This window comes from Echeneis naucrates, chromosome 10 (genome assembly GCF_900963305.1).
Source record: "Echeneis naucrates chromosome 10, fEcheNa1.1, whole genome shotgun sequence".
Taxonomy (NCBI): Eukaryota; Metazoa; Chordata; class Actinopteri; order Carangiformes; family Echeneidae; genus Echeneis; species Echeneis naucrates.
In genome coordinates, this window is record NC_042520.1 from 19767478 (window position 1) to 19790102 (window position 22625).

At 41.6% G+C, this 22625-nt stretch overlaps 1 protein-coding gene across 1 annotated transcript in view; it reads right to left on the reverse strand.

Moving 5' to 3' along the window:
- Nucleotides 1-984: 984 nt before the first annotated feature.
- The window catches only part of il1rapl2 (interleukin 1 receptor accessory protein-like 2), a 134586-nt gene continuing 112945 nt past the window's right edge, over nucleotides 985-22625 (reverse strand). Inside the window, exons 8-17 of the mRNA XM_029511986.1 lie at nucleotides 20894-21039; nucleotides 10384-10524; nucleotides 9624-9684; nucleotides 8912-9021; nucleotides 3996-4141; nucleotides 3792-3869; nucleotides 3575-3691; nucleotides 2405-2510; nucleotides 1696-1919; nucleotides 985-1255 (exon numbers count right to left, since the gene is read on the reverse strand). Of these exons, the coding sequence (XP_029367846.1) occupies nucleotides 1157-1255; nucleotides 1696-1919; nucleotides 2405-2510; nucleotides 3575-3691; nucleotides 3792-3869; nucleotides 3996-4141; nucleotides 8912-9021; nucleotides 9624-9684; nucleotides 10384-10524; nucleotides 20894-21039 (1228 nt within the window). The 3' untranslated portion in view covers nucleotides 985-1156. The remainder of the gene's footprint in view (nucleotides 1256-1695; nucleotides 1920-2404; nucleotides 2511-3574; nucleotides 3692-3791; nucleotides 3870-3995; nucleotides 4142-8911; nucleotides 9022-9623; nucleotides 9685-10383; nucleotides 10525-20893; nucleotides 21040-22625) is intronic.

Genomic DNA, 22625 nt, shown 5'->3' on the forward strand with positions numbered 1-22625 from the left:
TCTTTTATCATTGTTTATTTGATTATTTTTTTTACCTAAATGGGTGGTCATGCAAATCGAAAAAGCCAAGTCCTTAATGCTTTTAGCTTGGTGGTAAAAGTTGGTAAATCACCAATCACCATCTCTTGGTCCGTTTGCCTCCTGACGAACGGGCTAGTTGCTGTTAACTGGGTTACAATGTGGTGAGCTGGTGGCTCCTCCTCCCAACTCACAAAGTAACTTGCCTTTCAGTTGACTAGTTTATACAACTAGCTAGCTTCCACTGAGTTCAGCTAACTGTGCTTATTCAGTAACATAAATTTTAGCCATTGCTTTATATTATCTTGCTGGATTTTTGTCCTGGCAGCCATCTCAGAAAGGCAACCCTTTCAGCTTCAAAGAGCCAAACCAGGGAGCCAGGCAGCTATCAAAACTGGGAGTTGCATTTCAAGAGGTTGACTTGTTGCTTTAAGGTGGGCTGGTATTTCAAAATCATTGCTTGAAATCTGCCATGTTTACTGACAAACCCCCTCGTCAACAGGTAGATCGATATTCAGAGAACTTGGCTGGGAAATTGCCTGGCATTCTTGCTACTGTTTTGCTTTTCAGTTGGCATACTTTGAATAGGCAAAGCAGCTGAGAAATCACCTGGTTTTTACAGCTGGTGTGGGTGTCGTCTGTGATTGCGAGATAATTGCGTTTATTGTGCTCCGAAGTCATACATGGAAGCTTGTCCTTTCTGAATGACTCTTAAGTATCATAGACCTTTTCCCGCTCATTGTACACACATCCAAATCTGTCTGTGAACTCCTTATAGTCAAATTCACTTGACCAGTCATGTTGTATAACATCACTGTATAACACATCTCACATGCCAGTTCGTATCACTCAATAACCAGTCAGTTGGTCCAAGTGCAGTGAGCGATCAGTTTTCTGATCTGAATCCATCTGTCTGTATGAAACCGTCAACCATTACAGCCAACCACTGTGAATCTGGGACTTAAACAGTCTTTAAAAAGTCTTTTGTTCACAGCATGGGATGAAATGGCAATGAGTCTCTCCTAACAGTAAGTCTGTACACAGTCCCAAACGATGAAACGACCAGTCAAAGCCACATCCGATGCCAGTGAAAAAGCAGTCTGTAAACCAGTCTGTGCGTGGCACCTGTTGTGCACATCTACCAGATGTCAGAGCTTAGTTCTCTGCTGGTGAGAGGAACGAAGGTGCTGTTCAGGTGGAGGTCTGGCTTCTTCCCAAGCGTACTGCTCTGAGGAACCTGGCAGACACACAGTACAAAAGGGATGAGCAGGAATCCTCCCCACACTCCCCACAACTCTTAGATATCATCTACAGTTAAAAACAGCTGCTGCATGCTACTTTACGTTCTTGGCTATTGCATGCCAGTTTTGCACCATGCCTCATATGTGACAACTGTACTGCACTTCCCAGCCTGTTAGAGTGAATAAATATTCAATGCTGGATAATATGAAGGCACTATTTTCTTTCTACATTTTTGTTTATCCAGACAGACCTCTTGTTCCCCAGTGAGCTGCTCTGAACCCCTGGGGAGAAAAGAGGGGTTTAATTTTTAATGTGTTTAAACTCATGCACACAAACAACAAGACAGGGTACACTGTGCAGATACACTGTTGGATGCTAGAAACTAACTGAGAACAACAAAACGCATTGTGTAAGTGGCTTGTTCTCTCCTCCCACCTGTCCATTCAGCAGTGTCATAGGGATGTTACAATAGACATGGCGCCCCCCGGGGCCCAGAGTGGAGAACTGCACGGTGGAGGGAGGTGGGAGAGGAGGTGACAGGGAAGACGACTGTGGGGGAAGCTGGAACTCGTAGCTGCGGCAGAAATGCCTCATTTGGGCTGCTGTAGCCGTGTGTCCGCCTCCCAGCGGCAAGGTCATCTGGTTATAGTCTGGGATCTCTGTCGCCAAGGCAACCTGTGATGACAACAAACAAAAAAAAAAAAAAAAAAAAAAAAAAAACACCGCAGCTTTTTGTTGACTTTTGTTAAGTGCAATATAACCAGACGAGGCAATTTAATTCACAGTTTCTGAAGAGTTTCTCTGACAGTTAATTTGAATGGAAGAAATGTGAAACTCTGTTCTTCTTAAGGTTTTGTGAATTCAAGAAGTGTAGGAGGTGTCACCACACAGGATGGCAGGATGGTGAACCTGGATCAGCACTAAAACTTTTAATATTTTAATGGCTGTTCTTATGCATTCATAATTTTTTCATTAAAAATAAAAATAAATAAATATTTTTCCATAATTAGAGAAGAAGCTTGACCTCTAAAATCAAAGATGATACTGGTTTGTTTTGTTTTTTTTATAAAATTGGAAAGGCCTGTAAAAACAAAGCAGTAACATTAGTTTGAAATGGGGCAGCTGACCTGATGGTGTCCATGACGATTCTCATTAGGTGGTGCCAGAGAGGCAGAGGTGGTTGTCATGGCAATGGTGGAGACGGTGGTCTGTAGGTCGCCAAAGAGACCCTGTTCACCAGAATCCATCACCTGTTTACACAAAAACACAAGAGCATAGTTCTTTATGTGGAGATCTAAATAAATATTTAGAGCAGTTAACTTTTTCTGTTTTTATTTTGGAAAAAAAGGCACAAAACAAAACACATCAACAGGAAACAGATGAACAACAAATTTCACGAAAGGGCCAAAACCTCATATATCTTCAGCCTCTGAGCCATAGAGCTCCAGGAGCTATAAAAAAAAACATGGTTAACATGTAGATACTGATGTTTACTATTTGACAGCATCTCATGCATTACTCTATACGTTTACTCACAAGAGCAACAATAGCGTATTAATCCACAGTGGAAATAATCTCAACATGACAGCTGTAAATGAACCAAAGTGAGAGAATTGATTTTAAAGTTTAACTAATAAAAACTTTCTACTGTGGTAACAAAAAAAACCCTGACACAGATAAAACATTTGAACAGCCAAAAAATTTTTCTGTGGTAAATACTTATCACAACCCAGTTCCATGGTATCAGATATCATTTTCTTCACTCTGCGTTTCAAGATGATTATCCTCCAGTGCCGAGCAGTAAGAGAACATAACATCTCTTTGCTAATCAGGGCATGCACCACCCGAGGTGTAACACATGGTAAACGTGCACATTTCCCCCCAACTGAGAGTCCGATTTTAATACACTACCTGTGTTGAGCAGGCATTTTAAAGGCCATCTGTTTACTGTGAATTCATGCCGCTTACAGGAGCAGAAGTAAATATGCTAAATTTCCACGGTAGTTTTCCTGGGCTCCTGGATGTGCTGTGAACACAGCATTGTTCTACTTAGTGCGCTTGTAGAGCGAATGTAATGTAATGTTCGAGTAGAGTTTCAAGCTTCAGGACGTGCTTCCTTGGATGTGCAAATATGTCTGTTTTTTAAAGCTATTTTATTCCCAATTCCTATTTCATAGCTGGCCAGTAAAATAAAGATTTTAATTTTGGACGACAGAGTTTCTTTTAGTAGCTCATGTTTTGTGTTCTTTTTCGAATAATATCTTGGACTGTGAAAAACAGCACAGCCTTTGGGCTTCTGTCAGTGGCAGTGTACCTGGCGTCTGGACAAGGTCTCCCTGCGTTTGCCAGGCATCTCGTAGACCACCTTTTTCCAAAACTTTGAAGACAGCTCATTGCTCTTAGGACCCCTCCACTTGATGATGGATAAGACCTGCACAGAGAAGAGAAGTGAAGAGATTTCTGTTATAGCTCTCTTGTTGCTCTAGTCTGCTGATGTGTGATTACTCCTCTCTCTCCCTCCACACACATACCTTGATTGTATGCTTCAGTGCTTCAACCTCTTGGTAGTTGATGACATTCTTGAGGTCGGCACACTCTATCATGATCACCTGGACACACAGAAACACAGGTGTAGAAGTCAGAAGAGCGAGAACGAAGCGGAGAGAGTCCATTCCCCAAAGATGTTATATCTGTCTTTCCGACTGACTCTTCTTTTGTTCCTTTCTGACTTATACCTTGATCTCCCCAGTGACCAGCATAGAGTGGAGGCGCGTCTCGATCTGGAAGATGCTCCATCCTCGTTTGGCGACAAACTCTGGAGTCAAAACGATGATGAGACGTCTGCTCTGCTCCACGCTGCGAGCTAAGTCCTCGATATAGGCTGGGACAGAGAGACATAGCAACAAAGTGTCCATGAGAGGGTTAGAGGAAGATGCCATTCATCATGAAGTGTGGAACACAATGGGAGTAGTCCCTTGCAATTTACTTCTGTAATCTGAGAAAGGAAACAGTCTGAGCCAGAATCTGTGAAAAGTGGTGATGCTGGTTCACCATTCAGTTTTATGAACTGAACACATGGAAAACTTGGGGAATATGCCAAGATACAAGGTATATTTTCTATTGATCAATCTGCAGGTGTTGTGACCAACTAGCTTATGGCTGATACAAAAATGGGCAAAGAGGTGCGGCATGCGTGGAGCCTGCCGTTTTGTTGCAAGCAAACACTCACCTACCTGTCCATCAAATACTACAGAGCTTCAAGGCTTTGTAAAAATTAAAATGGCTGAGCTGCAAAAATATTCACCCAACAAAAATGAACAGAAACCTTTCATGCATGGTGGTCTCAAGTTCCAGACATTGTGATTGAAACGTGTTTCTAAAAATGCCCTTGCAGTCGGTTCTCAGTAACTACCTATCTGGTAGTTGACAGTCAGCCTCTACCCTGTATACTAAGCTAACCACTTCCTGCACCTTACCCCAGCCAACACCGACATAAGAGTGGTACTATTCCTATAATTGCCAAGACTTTGTGCAATTAATTGATAAATAAAAGGCAGAGAGGGTTTATTAAATGAATAAGAACAAAAGAGGTCATAAGGTATAAACCTCCTGATATAGTGCCTTTCTTCCTTTAGCCAGCTGCATCCTTCAAGTCCTCTTGTTCATAAAATGACGGGACAGACTGACAGGAGTTCACAGCGGAGTGACAGAAATGCTGGTGTAAGTGTTTTGGCTCTGACACCGCACTCCGAAGTTGGTTTACAAATGTGGATCAGAATTGTGCTGATACACCCCCCGCGTCTTTCACTTATAACTCAGAGAGGAAAATGTGAACTTGAAGTGGGGTGAGCAGGTGACGAGACGTGAAGAGCACCCAGATCCAAGGCGAAGCCACTTTATGTGTCAATGTAAATATTAGTCAAAATAGAGTTCACCGCGGCAGCAGGACAGCAGAGTGGTTAGCACTATTGCCCCACAGCAAGAAGGTCGGTTCAGTTCCCAGCCTGGGGCCTTTCTGTATGGAGTTTGCATGTTCTCCCCGTGCCTGAGTGGGTTTCGTCCAGGTAATGTTGTCTTCATCCGCATCATTGTCAATGTTATTATCTGTGAAATTCTGTAGAGTTCAAGAATTAGCTGTTATTAATCCTTGATGACTTGACTTAAAAAAAAAAGATGATATTCTTTTCTGCATCATGGGGTTAGTCAGCACGGTGGCATAGTGGTTAGCATTGCTGCCCCTCAACAAAAAGGTTGTGGGTTCTGTCTGAGTGGGTTTCCTCCCTCCGTCCAAAGACATCATGTTTGGGTTAACTGGTGACTCTAAACTGTCTGTAGGTCTGAGTGTGAGTGGCTGTTGGTCTCTGTCTGTCTCTGTGTGTTGGCCCTGTGATGGACAGGTGACCTGTCCAGGGTGACCCCGCCCCTCACCCAGAGGGAGCTGGGATTGGCTCCAGCAGCCCCCTCTGACCTGGAAACTGATAAGCAGTAGAAGATGGATGAATGAACGAGTCCACCACAATGCTTGCAGAATGCTTTAGATGCTTGTCTCCATCCTCACCAGCTGCAGGGGCCTGATGCCAAGACCAGTGTGAAGGAATTTCCTCAAAAATGTCTCATTTCCAATGATCCCTTTGTGACACTGTCAGTGTTTTCTGCAACATGCATAACTGAAAGTGCTCATTATTTCTTAAATGTGTTCTGTGAACAACAGCCTCTGTAAGACTCTCTCTTTCTTTCCCTCTCACCATCTCTTCACTTGCTAACTAACTTAATGACAGACTCTCCAACAACACATTGCAATTTCATGCTCAATTTGAGAGGCACAAATAGTACAGAACATCGCAAAGTTCAGTCTCCTCCTCTCCTTTCTATGGGCTGTGTTTCCTTTCCTCTCTTTGTCCTCCCCTCTCTTCCCTCATCACACTTAACCTCCCCTCCTCCTGCTCTCCGTTTTTGAGGATTATGAAAATCAATTAATAAAATAACACAAGCCAATGGCCCCCGTCCCCAGCTCTTTCTCTTCCCAGTGTTTATTTCTCCCGCTCTTGTTCATTTCAGAGGGCTAATGGAGTGGATAATTGAATGGTGTATTTTGGGTCGCATGGCTGTGCTGCTCTGTCAATAGTTTTGGTAAGCAAGCCATGAAAAGGGACCCCACTCCGTCTCTGTGATTCTCTCATTGAGTCTGTTTTACACACTGCTAACCTTTAGTTAACACACAGCTCAGACAGAGTTATGTGTGCAGGTGCGCCCTTGGACATTCATTTCTTGGATGTTTTCAGGGCACAGAGGAGGAGGCTTCAAATTGGGAGGAAATGACTTTTCATGTGCGGTCAGGATGTGGTGGCTTCTGTGTTGAGAGGGGGCACAACTGGAGCCAAGGGCAGTCTATACAGGGCACACTGATTCATTATGGACAACATGCAAGCAAATGTATTTATTTCATTTTGAGGCAAATGTTAAATAATGCAGAAAACACATGGCTAGTTTGTTACTAGCCAAGTAATAAAGTTATTATTTGTATATTATTTATACAAAAGAAATAATGGTTCAATACTTTATTGCTTATATTAGTATTATATTTCTGTGGAATTAACCAGGACCTGGCAGAATATTAAATATTCCCTTTTAGGTAGTTGTTAAAGGGCTGAACAGCATCAATATATTACACACCCAGTCTCTTCACCTAGCCTAACACCGTAAATAGTATAACAGATAGCATTTGTTACCGAGCAGTGTCAACAAATGGTTGATGCACAGAATTTGTGTTCAGATGAAGTTCAGATGAATAGCCTTAATTGTAATATCCTTGATGATATCTCAGACGATAACATCAGATTTCAGTGGAATATCAATACACAATCTGTGTCATATCCACAACAATACTTATGAAGATATAATATTTAACTTTTCCACATTAAAATGACTAAAGATGACCACAAATGTGTATATTGGTAAGATACGTCTTTACATCGGTCAAATTGGAAACCTCGATCTAACTAAGTGCACATTATAACTGGACAAAGGATTTTAGTTACTGGATCTTAGGTTGTCAGAGAAAAAGTTGGAAAACCTTAAGCAGCTCAGCTGCCATCCACTCACAGATGAACTATTTTCAGAGAAGCAGAGAGTTTTAAAGTAAACTCTTTTCTGTTGTTTTGATTTGGTTTTTAATCCCCTGGTCTGTTTTTCTTTTTTCCGGGGAGGAAGAGACAGCGGAATTATTCTTCTCCCAGTAACAAATCTGAACCACTGACACTGAAGAAATCCAGACTGGGAGAAGATATGAACTCCCGTGATCCAATGCAACTTCACCAAACAGCATCTTATGTTATTCTTTGGGTTTAGAGACCCCAAACAATGCAAGCAATACACTGTGTTTAGCTCGGGTTGAAATGATGTCAGTCATGTCAGTCAAGTCGTGTGTAACTCTCGTAGCCAATATTTAGTCTCTCAATCAGCCTTTCTCGTCGATCAAACAGAGCTGGTTTTTCTGGATTTTCTTTTTATAAATAGATGTATGTGCATCTTTAATGCAAGTGGAAGAATGTGTTTATATGCCAGGGAAATTTATAACACACACACAGACTACTTTTCAAACTAAATCCTCCATTCACTGTCCCAGCAGCTAGCAAGGCAGGAGATGAGCCCAACAATGATGGATGAATGTGTGTGTGTGCAGAGAATATTGACAAATCTATATATTTCAGTATATCTGCAGTTTTATTCCACATTTCTTCTGCAGCCCAACTGCCCTGAACATGGTCTTGACATTTTTCATCATTAAACACATTATTTCTCTCAGCGCACATATTGAGAGCACACACATTTTGACTGTAAGCATCTGTGGGCAACAGCTGCAGTGGATAAATCCACACGCTGTCCTTAAAATGATCAATTTCAGAATAGAGAAAAACAGCCATGTCTTCAGAGCAGTGATCCACCCCCCACAGTTATGACTTGCATTGACTTACATCATTAGCATTAGTTAGATAATTGGGTTGTACACAGACAGATGGATGGTGTGGCCTGACACGTGTTTGGAAGAAAGAGTTATGGTCTGCTTCCAGCGTTTGTGTATGTGTGTGTGTGCTTGTGAGGTCAGAATATTCGCAGACAAAGCAATAACTCCAGTTGTAAAGAGAGTGGCACATAACCCCACAAATGATGGGGGGGGGGTTTGTTTAAATGTGTGTGTGTGTGTGCGCTGTTTGCTCACTGTGCGTCCTGTTCATTACGCATCCTCATCACTGGCAGTCACAGTAAGGCTTTGACATGAGCTTGGTTAAAAACAAACACACAGTTTATGTTTTGTTTTTCTTTTTCATGTGAGAACATGAATTTGTGACAAATATTGCCTAAAGAGCCAGAGCAGTGTTGTGTTGTGTTATGTATCAGTGTGTGCATGTGGCTGCGGTGCACAGCGCAGAACACACACAAGACATATGTGCGTCTGTTTGTGAGTGTGCTGTGATAAAGATTCACATTCATTCTTATTTATTCTGACAGAGTGATGAATTCTGGATATTCTGGGCTACAGCGGCCGGTGTGTGTGTTTGTGTGTCTGTGTGTCTGTGTGTGTGAGAGAGAGAGAGAGGGAGGATTTACACAGGAGGAGGTAATGCCGATGAGAATATAGATGGATACTCACTACTGCTGGGGATCAGGTCTCTGTCTGGTATGAACAGCTTGTATCCATAATGTTTCTCCAGAACATCTGGCAGGATCTCCAGCGCAAGCGTCTCCTCATCGCTGCTTGTCCTGAAGAGAGGAGAGCGACTCATTCAAAATCGACTGCAAAAACATCACTTCCTGATCACTGCAAACAGAATTAAAGGATAAACACGAAAATAAAATCGCGTGCCAGCTGGCAGCATTATGCCTGAGCTGATTCACAGTTGTTTTTTGGCATCACCTTCACTAATAGATATCAACAACAGATCACTTCACAGCTGACACAACTCGTGTGATCAGCTCTAGTTCAGTTTTGTTTGGTTACATACACTTTGAGGATTCGTGCCAGTGAAGTTTCAGTTTTTTGACAGTTTTCAGGTTTTCTGCTGAGTCATGACCCCAGCTCTGCACTGAATGCACAGTCATGAGTATGGTATGTATGTAACTCCTGAAGTTGTTTTAAATCCATATGAATAAAACATTAGCCTTTTTTTTTTTTTCTGTCAAATTTTGAGTCAAACTTTGCAGGTTAGTGCAGTTCAAAGTGCTTCACAGATGACTGATAAACTAAAAGGACGGAAAATTGCTGAGTCAGATTCAGTTTGTGCATTAAAAACAAACAAACAAACAAACAAAAAAAAAAAAACACCCCAGTGTGGCAATTGTGCATGAGCACTGAGCTGGCTGACCTGCCCAGAGAGTCCAGGTCCACTTTAGTGTAGGACAGGTAGGCATCGTACTCCTTATTATCTGTGAGGATGGGGACAAGAGAGAGTGAGACAACAAAGCAACAAAGGCAGATGGCACATTTTCGTTTTCGGAAATGGTTGTGTTTCCATTTTAGATATAACTTGTCACAATTAAAGTGCAGTTACACACCAAGCTGTGCTGTTGAAAACAAAAAACACATGGTGCTTTTTTTTTTTTCTCATATGTTGTGATTCTGCTCTGCCTGGAAGCAGTTGATCAAAACTGCCGATTTCCTGCGTGACACGTTCTGATTTGTGCATCTGGTTTGTGTGAGACAAAAAAGAAAATCAGCATTTCATCTTTGGCGCCCCAGAGCTTGGCAATTCCCCCATTTAGAAAATCAGGCAGAGTTTAAGTTGAAATCAATACAATCAGTCGATACACCAACCTCACTTCTTTGGAAATTTCTCTCTCCTACTTTTTCTGTAGATTTAATTTAGATGCTTATATTGTTTTGTCAATTTTACTTTTCAAAGGGGCTTTAAAAATAAATATCATTTTTATCTTGCTGGCAGTTACAAAATCAGCACCCAAAACACCCAAAATAAAAACATTTCTTCATATTGGTGTTTTTTTCTTGTCAACTACTTCCTTTAAATGTAGCTGTTGTTTATCTTTCATTGACTTGTTGAAACTCACCAACGATTTTTCCCTCACACTCACTGAATATGTGTCCTGAAGGGACTGAGACAAGCTTACCGTCTTCGGTTTCATCACTCCCAAAGTGTCTCCTGTAGCAGAGCATGATCTCCAGGTTGTAGCACTTGTAAAGAGCCGTCAGGACTCCCAGCAGCAGCAGTATGACCCCGAGACCGCCGGCCAACTCCAGGCGATACATATCTGCAGACGGAGATAGGATCACTAACTAACGGGAAGAAAAAAAAACTCACCTAATCCCTCCACTTTCTTCATTTGCTTCATCCTTCATCCTCACAATCTGCTTTGGTTACATTTAAATAAACAGAGTCAATCTAATATCGTTTGACTTGTGGAAATAGCAGAAATTAGCTGCAAATTGGCAAATTTTCTAAATCAGTGAGAAACACAGACTCACAAAGGCACACTGAAACGCACACAGTCACACACGCAGATACTCAGATACACACAGACAAACATAGAGAGGCCCACACACACGCACACACACACACACACACACACACAGGCAGAACCACTGAGAGTGACTTTCCATTGATATGACTGATGCATTGACTGATACGCTGACACACACACACACACACCCCAAAACATACATGTGTGACATATTAATACGACAACCAGCTGCTAGGTGATTAATTAGGTGGCAATAATAATGTTTATTTGATTTGTCTTCTCATGTGATAATTCTCTTCACACTTGCTTTGGTAAACAAGGTCAGAGGTGAGTGACTGCATGAAATTCACAGACATTTAATCAAAGCTCAGTGAGGCAGCAACTTCCTCAATGGCATCACTTCATTGCATCCTGAGCTCAGTTGTGTTGTGATAGTATGACTTTAAGAGCTCAAATCAAATCAGATTTATTTATTTATAGAGTGCCAAATCATAACAAAGTTACATCGAGGCACTTTACATATAGAGCAGGTCGAGACCAAACTCTTATATGGCTACGACCAAAAACTTATTTGGGGAGCAGGAAAATCTTTGAGCGGACCGAAATGAATGCTTTTGAACTGACATGCAGTTTTCATTTATTAAAGGAAGAATGTGTTTCCCACTTGAATAGTCTGGCTTTGCTTTGGCTGGTGATTGATTTTTAAGTGACCCAAATTCTAGTTTTTTTTTTTTTTCCTATGTAGCAAGTATCATTGTACAATTGCAGTCCTGGCTGTTTACAACTGAAATGTGTAGAACGGGGAAGTTCCTTCACAGTGCTCGTTGTAATGCACATTTTCCAAACCTTCCAGCCATTGTTCATCTTTGAAGCCTTTTCTTGTGCACTAAGTGAGTTTGAACACAGCAGAAAGGCTGGGGTGATTGTTATTTTCCCCGAGTCGGTCACAAAAGGCAGCAATAAGCCCTTCCAGCTCCACTCCAAACTTAAAGAAAAGCAGACAAGATGTACAGTATCCTCAACTGAAGAAAAAAGCGATACGATGTGGCTTCTTTGTTGACTGCGTCCTACTTTTCATGTGCAAAAACACGTGTATCGGTGGCCATGCAACGAGAAGCCAAGATACAAAACAATGTGCAAACAGAAGCAACTGCACGTAAATATGGACGCAAACAACACTGCAACAAAATGACATTCTGTGTTTAATGGAATGGAAATTCACCGGGTGCATTTGATATGCAAAAAGACGCACAAAATGCTTTTTGATGGCTGACTGAATATAAACTTATTTTTAAGAGGGTTCCTCTGACAGAGAGAAACACTGTTCTACTCTACAGCACTGCAGAGTACAAGCTGGCAAAATGCAGACCTCAGTGAGAGAGACAGATGACCACATGCCAGCATGTTAGACACACACACAGTCTGAGACGTGTGTGTGTGCGTGTGTGTTTGTGATAGAGAGATAGTAATAGATCATGTTTCCAGTGGTGTCATTCACCAGCCATGTTCCATTAATCTCCCATGCACTCATATTGCCTATGATGGCACTATCATTCATTCACACACACACACACACACACACATCCACCCACCCACCTAAACTTGCCCACTCTGCTGCCTGCATGATGTGCAAAGCTTCATTGTATAGACACAAAAATCCATCTGTTTGTTTGTGTGTTCATCATCACAAATCCACTGAACTATCATGACTTATTGACCATCACAGGGCCGCGTTGAGTTTTCTGACAGCTGGAGATGCTTTTGTTGCACGACGGCAGAAGTTTTTAACTTTTCTCTTTTCTTTTGAATCATGTGACTCCTCAAGCAGTGGTCTTAGTGGATTATACAAAGTTCATCACAGAGACTGAGACACAGCTCCATCTTTTTTTCAGCCAAACACTTGTCGTCACGACAAGTGGATCACGTGCTGCTAGATCAGATACTCAGGTGGAAAGCAATCACATTTCCTGTGAAGTAATATGTTCAGTATCGATATCTTAACGACATGAGATAGTGGGACTATTATGCATGCAAAAGGATTTAGGTATTTCCTCTACTGCTCTACTGCTCTCTCATGGTTCCCCCACCCTCCACTGACAGCCAACACGCTGGATCCTGAGAGACGGACCATGACCAGCAGATCCACCACAAATTTAATTTGAAATCTCCTCCTCACTGCCGTGTATGCTTTCAAAAGATTCTATTTTGGTTCATCTGCTAATGAAGACTGCGTGACTTTTAATGTATTTTGGATTTTAATGGATGTATGTATGTAAAGTATGACGCTTTCATCTGAATGATTTCAGTCAAAACTCCACAGATGTTTGGAGCCCGACAGTAGATTTAGCCCGAGGGCTGGATAACAGAGCCAGTTTTTAGAGCGTCTATTTATGTGTATACAATATTTATATTGTGTTTCCAGTTCATTTCTTCTGTGATATTTGTGTTTCAGTCCAGTTCAGCTCAGACAAATTAGTTCTTGAGATGTATGAATCTCTCACTTTCTCTCTCCACCTGTTGAGCTGAAATGTCAAAAACACAATAACATCATCTGTTTGTTTTGTTGTTTTTATCTCGTAACAGCTCCTATTAAGTGAAGAGCACCAGAGCGTGACGTTTGCAATAAGGAAATCTGTTACTCTTAGAAACGTACTAATACTGTGACTTAAATGTCATTGATTATATCCCAGTGATCCGAATCTCATTTAAATGGAATCAGGCTAGATAAAAACTTTTTTATTCAATGTCTTTCAATCATGAGCTTAATTTGAATAACATAGAGTTGCACAAGTTTTTTTTTTTTTTTTTTGGTGATCAAATGTTTTTATTTACACTTTCTGTTATAAGCAGTGGTATCAACAATTATCTCTAACAAACAGGAGTTGTACAAATTATAGTGAGTACAACACTAAAGGATGTGGCGGTTCTGATCTGAGCTATCAAATCCCAATTAAAAAAAATCATACGATAAATAGGCAAAGTTTATCAAAGAATCAAAAGTAAAAGAGGTCCTTATGCATGAGACTCATGTGTTATATTATCATACTCAACATCATTTCAGTGACATCACTTGTACATTAAAATAGAAGCATCTGTTTCATCGTTGTTGTTGGAGCTAATCTGAACCTCTCAAACGGTCGGATAATTTCATTTACATGAATGCAACAGTTTATAGATTGATCATGTTATCTTTTGAAAATCTACAGTGAAGCTTTTTCATAAATACGAATGGTCTAAAATATAGATGCACAACACTCGAGTGAATCACTTACTTAAGGCAGTTCTTTTACACCGCTTTCTAGAGTTTTTTTTTTATGATTCATTGTTTTTGTGCTACATGCTGCATATTATACTAATGGTACATTTTTCAGGGAGACATAAACCTCAGCATCTCAAACACGCTGTTAGACATTGTGAAAAGTTCTGTAGAACTTTAAAGACAACTTTTCTGATTCTGTGACTCAGCTTAAGTACAGAATTTTAAATGTGCAGTCTTCTTGAGGACAGAATTAATATTCAAGCTGTTTGTCCCACAATATTTCTCAAACCCCATCTATTTACCTTTGTACCTCAAAGTCTGCAGACATAACCAAAGTGAAGTTGCTCCATTTCACCAGTAGACGTCTCTCCGACTCTACTCTCAACAGCCAACTCAACTCTCACTTTCACACAGACACACTACTGTACATGGAGGAAAGAGGAAGGACAGCGACAGAGGGGGAGGTAAGGCAGAAAGGAGGGGGGTTAGATGGAGAGTCGAAAAATGGTCCAAGGGGGAAGAAAAAAAAAAAAAGTAACTAATTGCCAAATATTTGCTCTGCAGTGAAATGAACTCAGATTGCTTCCATTAGTAATGAGGCACATTTAGAAAACCTCTGCCTCTCTCTGCAACCCTTTCTCCTCCCCCTCTGCTCGTTTCTTCCCCTCTCTGTTTGCTGTCCTCCCCTTTGCTCCATCCCCACTAACTCCTTCATCTGTCTGTCTCAGATAGTTTCTATTAGTAATGAGTCACTTGATGCCATCTCCTGATATCTGCACACTGTAAAATGGGAGTACAGTTTGCATGGTGAATATTAAATATGCTTTTTACCTATTACACATGGCCACTGGTAATGGTGATGTTGGTGAAGTCTGCATGCGTGTTTTAAAATGCATTTCCATGAGATTTTTCCATCATTTTTCTCCGTCATGTTCTTTTTCTCCCTACAAAACCAATTTGACACAGACATTACCTCGCTGAATCTCACCGACTTCACTTTCTCTCTATCTTGTAGTTTTTAGCTTCATTCTTATGACTGTCTCTCTTTAACACACATTGTCAAAAATAACAAGAATAACCTCAAAGATGATCTCCTAATGTGCACAGGAACACGTTTTCACCAGGGGGGTTTCCTGTATACATACACGTGCATAACGGCATGCTCCACGCGCATATTAACAGCAGCTGGCAGATGTTGTGCAGACACAGAAACAATTAACTGAAACCTGCCTGGAAATAAACTTGAAGCACTGTAATGAATGTAACAGCTCACTGCAACCACCGATCAAAAGTCACACAGGAATGCACAAAGCAGTATTAACAAATGCAAAAACTTCTAGTACAATGGTTTATTACCCGCAAAGGCATCGTGTGAGGTCCCAAAAGGAAAAATAGCTTTAACTCTGTTATGGTGCTGAACATCTTCATTCGAAGTTATTTAAATTAAAAGGCCATAAAACGAAATTCGTGTCACAACTAAGTTCAGCATGTTTTTTGTGTGTTATTCTTAAATCCAGTGGAGAACCAGAAGGGCTCTTCGTCTCCAGCTACAGTAGTGCCAGCAGGCCCGACACATGTCAAGGGTCTAACTTGTGGATTTCCTGCGTCTGTGCTGTTGCTGGGAATGTCTGTAAATGCTAGCTTTAGTGTTAGCTGTCGTTTCTGCAGTGGCTGGTTCAGCTTCTGTAGTAAATGTTGTCTTCATCCGCATCATTGTCAATGTTATTATCTGTGAAATTCTGTAGAGTTCAAGGATTAACTGCTTTTAATCCTTGATGACTTGACTTAAAAAAAAGATGATCATCATGGGGTTAATCAGCACGGTGGCATAGTGGTTAGCATTGTTACCCCTCAACAAAAAGGTTGTGGGTTCAGTTCCCGGGCCTGAGACCTTTCTGTATGGAGCTTTCTCCCCGTGTCTGAGTGGGTTTCCTCCCACCATCCAAAGACATCATGTTTGGGTTAACTGCTGACTCTAAACTGTCTGTAGGTCTGAGTGTGAGTGGTTGTTGGTCTCTGTCTGTCTCTGTGTGTTGGCCCTGTGATGGACTGGTGACCTGTCCAGGGTGACCCCGCCCCTCACCCAGAGTGAGCTGGGATTGGCTCCACCAACCCCGTGACCAATGCATATCACGTATGTTTCCAGATAGCGGCCAATTGTAAGAAGCCAACTATATAATAACTTAGCAATAGTGTAATAAAAATTCTGAACCAATGACAACTTTGGAGAATAGCGTAACTGCTGACACACACACACTGTTATTGCACTAAGATGCTAAGATGCTGCTCCCCTGTTGGCCACTAGAAACCACCACTGCTAAAAGTGAATGTTTCAACTTCACTGTAAAACCAGGGGCCACTCGCCCTCAGAAAACAGGTTAAAATAACACAAAGATAAGTATCAATTAACAGTTTCTACACATCAACAGACCCTGTTTTCATCACCATCAGGGGACAAAATATCATGCTGTTGAGATGCATGTCAGGTTTCAACCCTGACTGCTTGCTTCAAAACCACTGAGAAGCATCTCTTGTTTTAATCCTCAAGTAAAGCCAGTTAGGAAGCATGCCGATATGCCAATCACGTTTCTTTAATGAGTTAAGTGCACTCTCAGCAGTATTTTCCTTCAACTCTTCAATTCATGTCACAAGAAATCAAGTAAAACCAACGATGTTCGTAAGATTTGAAATGGGTCTGAAAATGAAATAACTTGCATCGTGATATATTTTCTATGGAGACCTACTCCAGTGGTTTTGGGTTGTGCATCGATGAAGTTGAGGGAATCTCATTTGAAAAACGGTTGCCTTAAGAAGAAAACATGAGATATCCAGACTTTAAGTCCATTCAGGTAATGCATCTGGGTGTCACTGCCACGTCACTCCCCAGTTCGGAGGTCAACCTTCATGGCATCAGGGTTAATTGTCAAAACCTTATGTACAATATTGGTGGCTTGCCCCTTTAAATAATGTTCGTGATGTCACAGTGAGAACGTTCTCGGGCCTTCCTGCGGGGGCTTGCATGTTCTCTCTGTGCTGGTGAGTTCACTCAAGGTTTTCCAGCTTCCTCCCACAGACCAAGTTGAGGTTTAGGTTAACTAGGTTAATGACTTTTACTTGTCTGTAGGCCTGAATGTGACTGCTACTGGCTGTTAGTGTCCATATGTTATCATCACGAAGGGAATATCTGGGGGTGTGTCTCCACTCTACATCCCAAACCAGTCCTCACCTAAATCTGGATTTTCTCCCTCCGGAGGAGGATAAAAATCTGGGAGCCGGCAGAAGGCTCAAGCTCAGAGCTTCAGAGCCATTTGAGTGACATCAGAAGGACTGATCTGTCTGCAATTGCCATCCGTTTTTCTGTTTGTCATTTTCTCTCAATCCTTCCACTCTCCTGTCAGCTTTTTCAGTCAGCCTCCTTCTCTCCATTTTTTCTTTCTAGTAAGACTCTCATGGTGGCTGAAGGCAGCGCTTTCTGCTCTGTCAGTTACAATAAGTGCACGAGCACGGCGTGTGTGCATGTGTGCAACATGGATGCATCAACCCATTACCTTGGGTCACTGCGGGGTGAAAGCACATCCTAATTCAATCATACACACTCAGTGCATGAAATCAGGCTTTGATAACTTGCGCTAACTTAGAGTAACTTGTGCTTTGTTTAGCCATGTTGGGCTCCAGCACCCTAATGTGACCCTATTAGCATCAAGCCTTCAGACCAGAATGCGCTGGGACAGTCTCCTGACCACTTTTCCTGTTTAGTGAACTTTAAAAAAGCTAAGCCGTACTAAAGGAGGATATGAGACATTATCTGGCTCATTTTGTTCAGTTTTGATGAGTTTGTTGGGTTCAGTTAGACACTAAATGTCCCTTTTTGGCTGGAAATCAAAAGCAAGGCCTTTGAGATATGACTGAATGACAGAGAGATAAAGTTGCAAACGTTGGGCAGCCAGTGAGTGTTTGAGTTTGCCAATAGCTTTTTTAAAATTAAGCGAATTAACCAATTTCTGCAACAAAATCATCCTCTTGGTGCCTTTCTTGTTAAATTCACTGACAGGGCCCTTGGGCTACTTTTGGCTTTCCCTCCTCAGGAACCCCTGTCTATGCTGACCACATGGCAGCTGACTAGACTGATAGTTCTCGTTTCACTGGTAAACATCCAAATTAAAAGCACGGCCGTTGTCTTTAACCTCTGTGTGTGTTGATTTGTCTGTATTTGTTTACAGCGTTTTCCAGTTTGGCCGAACTGTTACAGGTTTTTGGTTTTTGCTTGTTTTCACCACAAAACTACATTTAGAAAATCGTAATTTGGTTCAATGTGTTTGTTTAAATAATTTCAGGAGAAATCTAAGCTCATTTGAGCTTCATTTAGGCCCCACAACAGAGAACTGAACTGAAGTGAACTCAGGTGGAGAAAACGTACACACACACATAACACAAAAAAAAACCAAAACAAACCATGGGTCCCCAGACGATAATTGGCACCTGTGCTCCTGTTCACTGCTTGAAAGAAACCGTGATAGATTTTTTTTGTTATGTCAACTTTACAAGAAATAAACACAACAGTGACCCCCTGTCACCTTAGACAGTTTTTCGGGAGATTGGAGAACTATTAATTGTATTTAAATTATTAGAGGAAAAGAGTTGGGGCAAAAGAGGAGAGACAGAATGAGAGAGAAAGGAGGGGAGAGGCATGCTGTGCTATGGTGTTAGTGAAAAACATCTCATTCAGAACTTCAGCAAACATCTATAAGATACTAATAAATACAAATTCAAAAGACTCATGAAGGACGGTCTGTTTCCATCACCCACAACATGAAGCTTAGAATACCCTGCAGCTCCAGCTGACAATATTCAACGTATGCCGAGACCTTCTTCAACTCCCAGCTCCTTCAATATTCCACAGTTCGCCTCGTCTTTTCTTCTTTATATGTGTGTACGGTGAAGGGCACTTGTGAGATTCCCCTTACACTTGACGCCTTCCATGAGGACAGTGTATGTGTGTCAGGTCTGACTGCGCACACAGACAGAATACGTTGTGAGCTTGTGACAAGCATCTTGTGGCTTTGGTGGAAAGCACTGCACACAAGCTTGTACAGACAAACACACACACAGTTTCCTGTTTTATTCTTGGTAATTACAGTGTTAAATAATGACAACCTCACAACTCTCATCATGACCCCCTCTGGAGAAGTGTGTCTGCTGTGTGTGTGTGTGTGTGTGTGCGCGTGCGCCTGTGTGTTTGAGTCCCTAGGGTGCTAGTTAAGTATAGTAAGATAGATTTGACACCCAAGGCATTCAGCAGGAGTCAGATGGGGAGAGGGAAAGACCCGTTTTTCATCTCTCCCAATTCTCTCTGATACCTCTGTTCTTCCCACCTCCCTCACCTTCTCTGTATCTCTCTGTCGGCATCTATTATTTCTCCCCTGCCCTCCATTTTCCTCTGCTACCGTTTCTGCGCCTGTTTATCTCCCTGTCCTTGCTTTCGAACATTACATACATTTATTTCACATAGTGAAATAGTGGCATTCACGCGTCTCTCTTTCCCATCGGGCTTTGCGGTAACAGAGACAATTCATTCGCCCCTCCACTGCCGTTTGGCCATTCTCTTTATCTCTTAGTCTCTAGGTTTCGCTGCCTGTCTGTGTGTGTCGTGGCCTCTGCTCGTCGGATGGAACGCCAGATATCGCAGGACTGCTGCAAATGTTTTACAAAGGAAACCATGCCCTTTTGCATCGGCCGCACCTGGGATCTGTTTCAGTGCACTTTCTGGAGATCATCTGTCAAGCACTGCAGTGCCGTGACACTTTCCAATGTGATTTCCACTAGGGATGAAGTCGGAGAGGATGCTTGTGGCACTGCTTTCAGCCTGTCATTCACCTGCTTAGGAGCAGCTGTTGGTGACAGTGCGGAGTTAACGTCGTAATTATCTTGGAAGCTGTTCACAAATACAAACATTTACTAGGCCATAAAATGTGGTGAGGAGGGGAATTCCTTGTTACAAGAATCGTAAAGAGTAATGGAATCTGTCCAAACAAGCGCAGACAGAAGGTTTTATATTTAGCAAGCCTGGGAAAAGAAAAACAAAGCAGGGCTTTTGGGAACGCTCACAGCTGCAGATTTCAATCCAGTGGTTCACAACTTATTCATGACTGCATGACTGGTCTATTTATCGTTAAGTTATTGGCATGTGAATTATTGTTTCAGTTAATGTTTCGTGGCAGATTGAGAAATACACTGTTTTATTGCTGACAGATAGAAAGGAAGCCGACATTAATATTACTTACCAATCTTGCCAAGAGCTTCAGTCATCAAGAGGCTATAATACACCCAATGAGCAGCACTATTTCTCTGGGTATGCGACAGGGACTCAGTAGCAGACTGATGAGACCTGGGCCAGAGCTAGTTGGTTAACACGCCAATAGAAGCTTAAGCGCTCTCAGGCTAACATTTCCCCGATTGTCCGTTACGAAACAATTTCTTTTAGGATTTATTTGTATAATAAAGAGTTTGCGTATTTAATGTATTAATACTTTTTTTTCTTTTTTTGCTGCTCATAGACTTAGAACCAGGTTTAATTTTTCCCTGTCGTGGATGTGAGACTGAATTAGTTGCAAGAGTTTGACAAAAAATAACCTAAAACATTTCATTGCCACTTCCCGTTCTTCCACGTGAACAGTGATTTGACTGAATCTATAGTAATACATATTTACATTTTTGGATATGATGGCGGTTTCTTGTGCAGACAAGCAGAGGGATTCATACAATATAAAAAAAACCTGATTCACATGCTGCTGGCTCCTTTTATGAGTAATTTACTTGCCAAAATCAATTAAGTTGGAAAGCATGTTTCATTCTACCTAATGGGGAAAATGGCAGGAACTTTGCAGGGAGGATGTAATCTACCTTTTTTCTGCAGAATAGCACTCCCGCTGCGCCTCCCTATGTGGTTCTCCACGTAACAGGTGTAGTTGGCCAAGTCCGCCTCCTCCACGGCATCAAATATTAAGGACAGCTGCACTTCCTTCTCCCCTAGATGCTCCCGCAAGATCCTGGACAAAAAAGAGATGCGAGTGGTAGTTAAAAACAACAGAAATGATGTGTTTATTGTGAAAACCTTTGGAGATGGAGCAGAAAGTACAAAAATTCAACAGCAGAGGGAAGTGTAGTTTCCTCTCTCCCTGATCACTGCTTAAAAAAATCGATACAGAGCTAAGAGGGGGAGGATGAAAAATGAAGGACGTGAATGTGCGTATCTTAGAGACAGGAGGAGATCCCTTCTCCCAAATTACTCCACTAGAAAGCCTGCAAGGAGGAAGAGGATAACAGGAGAGAAGTGAGATGAGTCTTGTGGAACAGAGTGGGCAGCGGCTGAATAAAAAAAAAAAAAAAAAAAAAAAAAGAAGGACGGAGGGAGCAAGGAGGAAGGTGTGGAAAACAGGGACAGCAGCTGGAAGACGCCTCTCTCCTTATGTTGAGGTCATACTCTTCTAAAAAGAGAGTCTGCAAAGAGCAGGAGGTGAAGGAGGAGACTGAACTGACGTGGGCTCACAACGTGCACCTTTAAGCTGGACCTAGACGTAACAGGTTATCCTCAGATCAGTCGGACTATGCCGACCCAGATGCTCCAGAGGTGCCAAAGCCTGGGAAAGTTCAACCAATCAGCTCAAAGTGGATTTAACATGGACACCAATAGCCTGATTGCATTAAAATATGTGTATTTTATGTTGGCTATGAATTGCTGTTTAAAGATGTGTTAGCTGTGATATCATATTAATATTTCATGTGTTTGAAGTTTATCTCCAGACATGTTTTAAATGATGTAAAAATACCCTTCTGTGATTCATATTTTGTTTGACAATGTTGACCCACATAGAACTAAAAAAAAAAAAAAAAACTGGGAGTGGAAGCACATTCACAATTACTTCCTGTTGGGGAAATTCTGGATCAGCCCCCCCCCTTCACTGATGCTGCCTGTGCTGAGGTGACCAGTGAAAGAGCAGGCAGACTCATCCCTGTGTTCGAGTCCCTGTCAGAGCTAGACCCAGGGGCAACTTGTTACCAAAATCTGCAACAAGGAAATGTGTGGGTGTAAGTGGTTACTTTTTGAAACATTGTTAGCTTGTAGCGGGCAGTGGCTGACACAGCGTTAGTGGCGGGGCTATTGTGAACTCTCTGTGCCAACAAGGTCTCAGGTTCATTTTACTCTGCTCCCAGGGCATAGGATTCGTTCATGACAAATGAAAATGGCTGGGTGAGATTTTACTTATTATTAACTTGTGTTATAATAATAAATAATCATCATACGGACACGTTTACAAAACTGAAACTGAAACTTTTGTTATTTGTTATAGGATTTATTTTGTTATCTATTTGTTTATTGTACATATATGCAAAAAATATGTGGAAAACCATCACTATTTATGGAAATACATGTGTAGTTTATTATTATTCACGAGTGTTACTTCTATATTGGAGCATGGCATGGTGTCAGTATTAGTTTTTAGGGTTAAACTATAATCACTGCGCAGAGAAGTTTGATTTCCACAAAATGAAGCTGGACATGGATGTGTTTAAGAAAGAATACAGGGTATTAAGCTAAACAAAAGTGAACATCACAATAGAGGATTACAAGGCA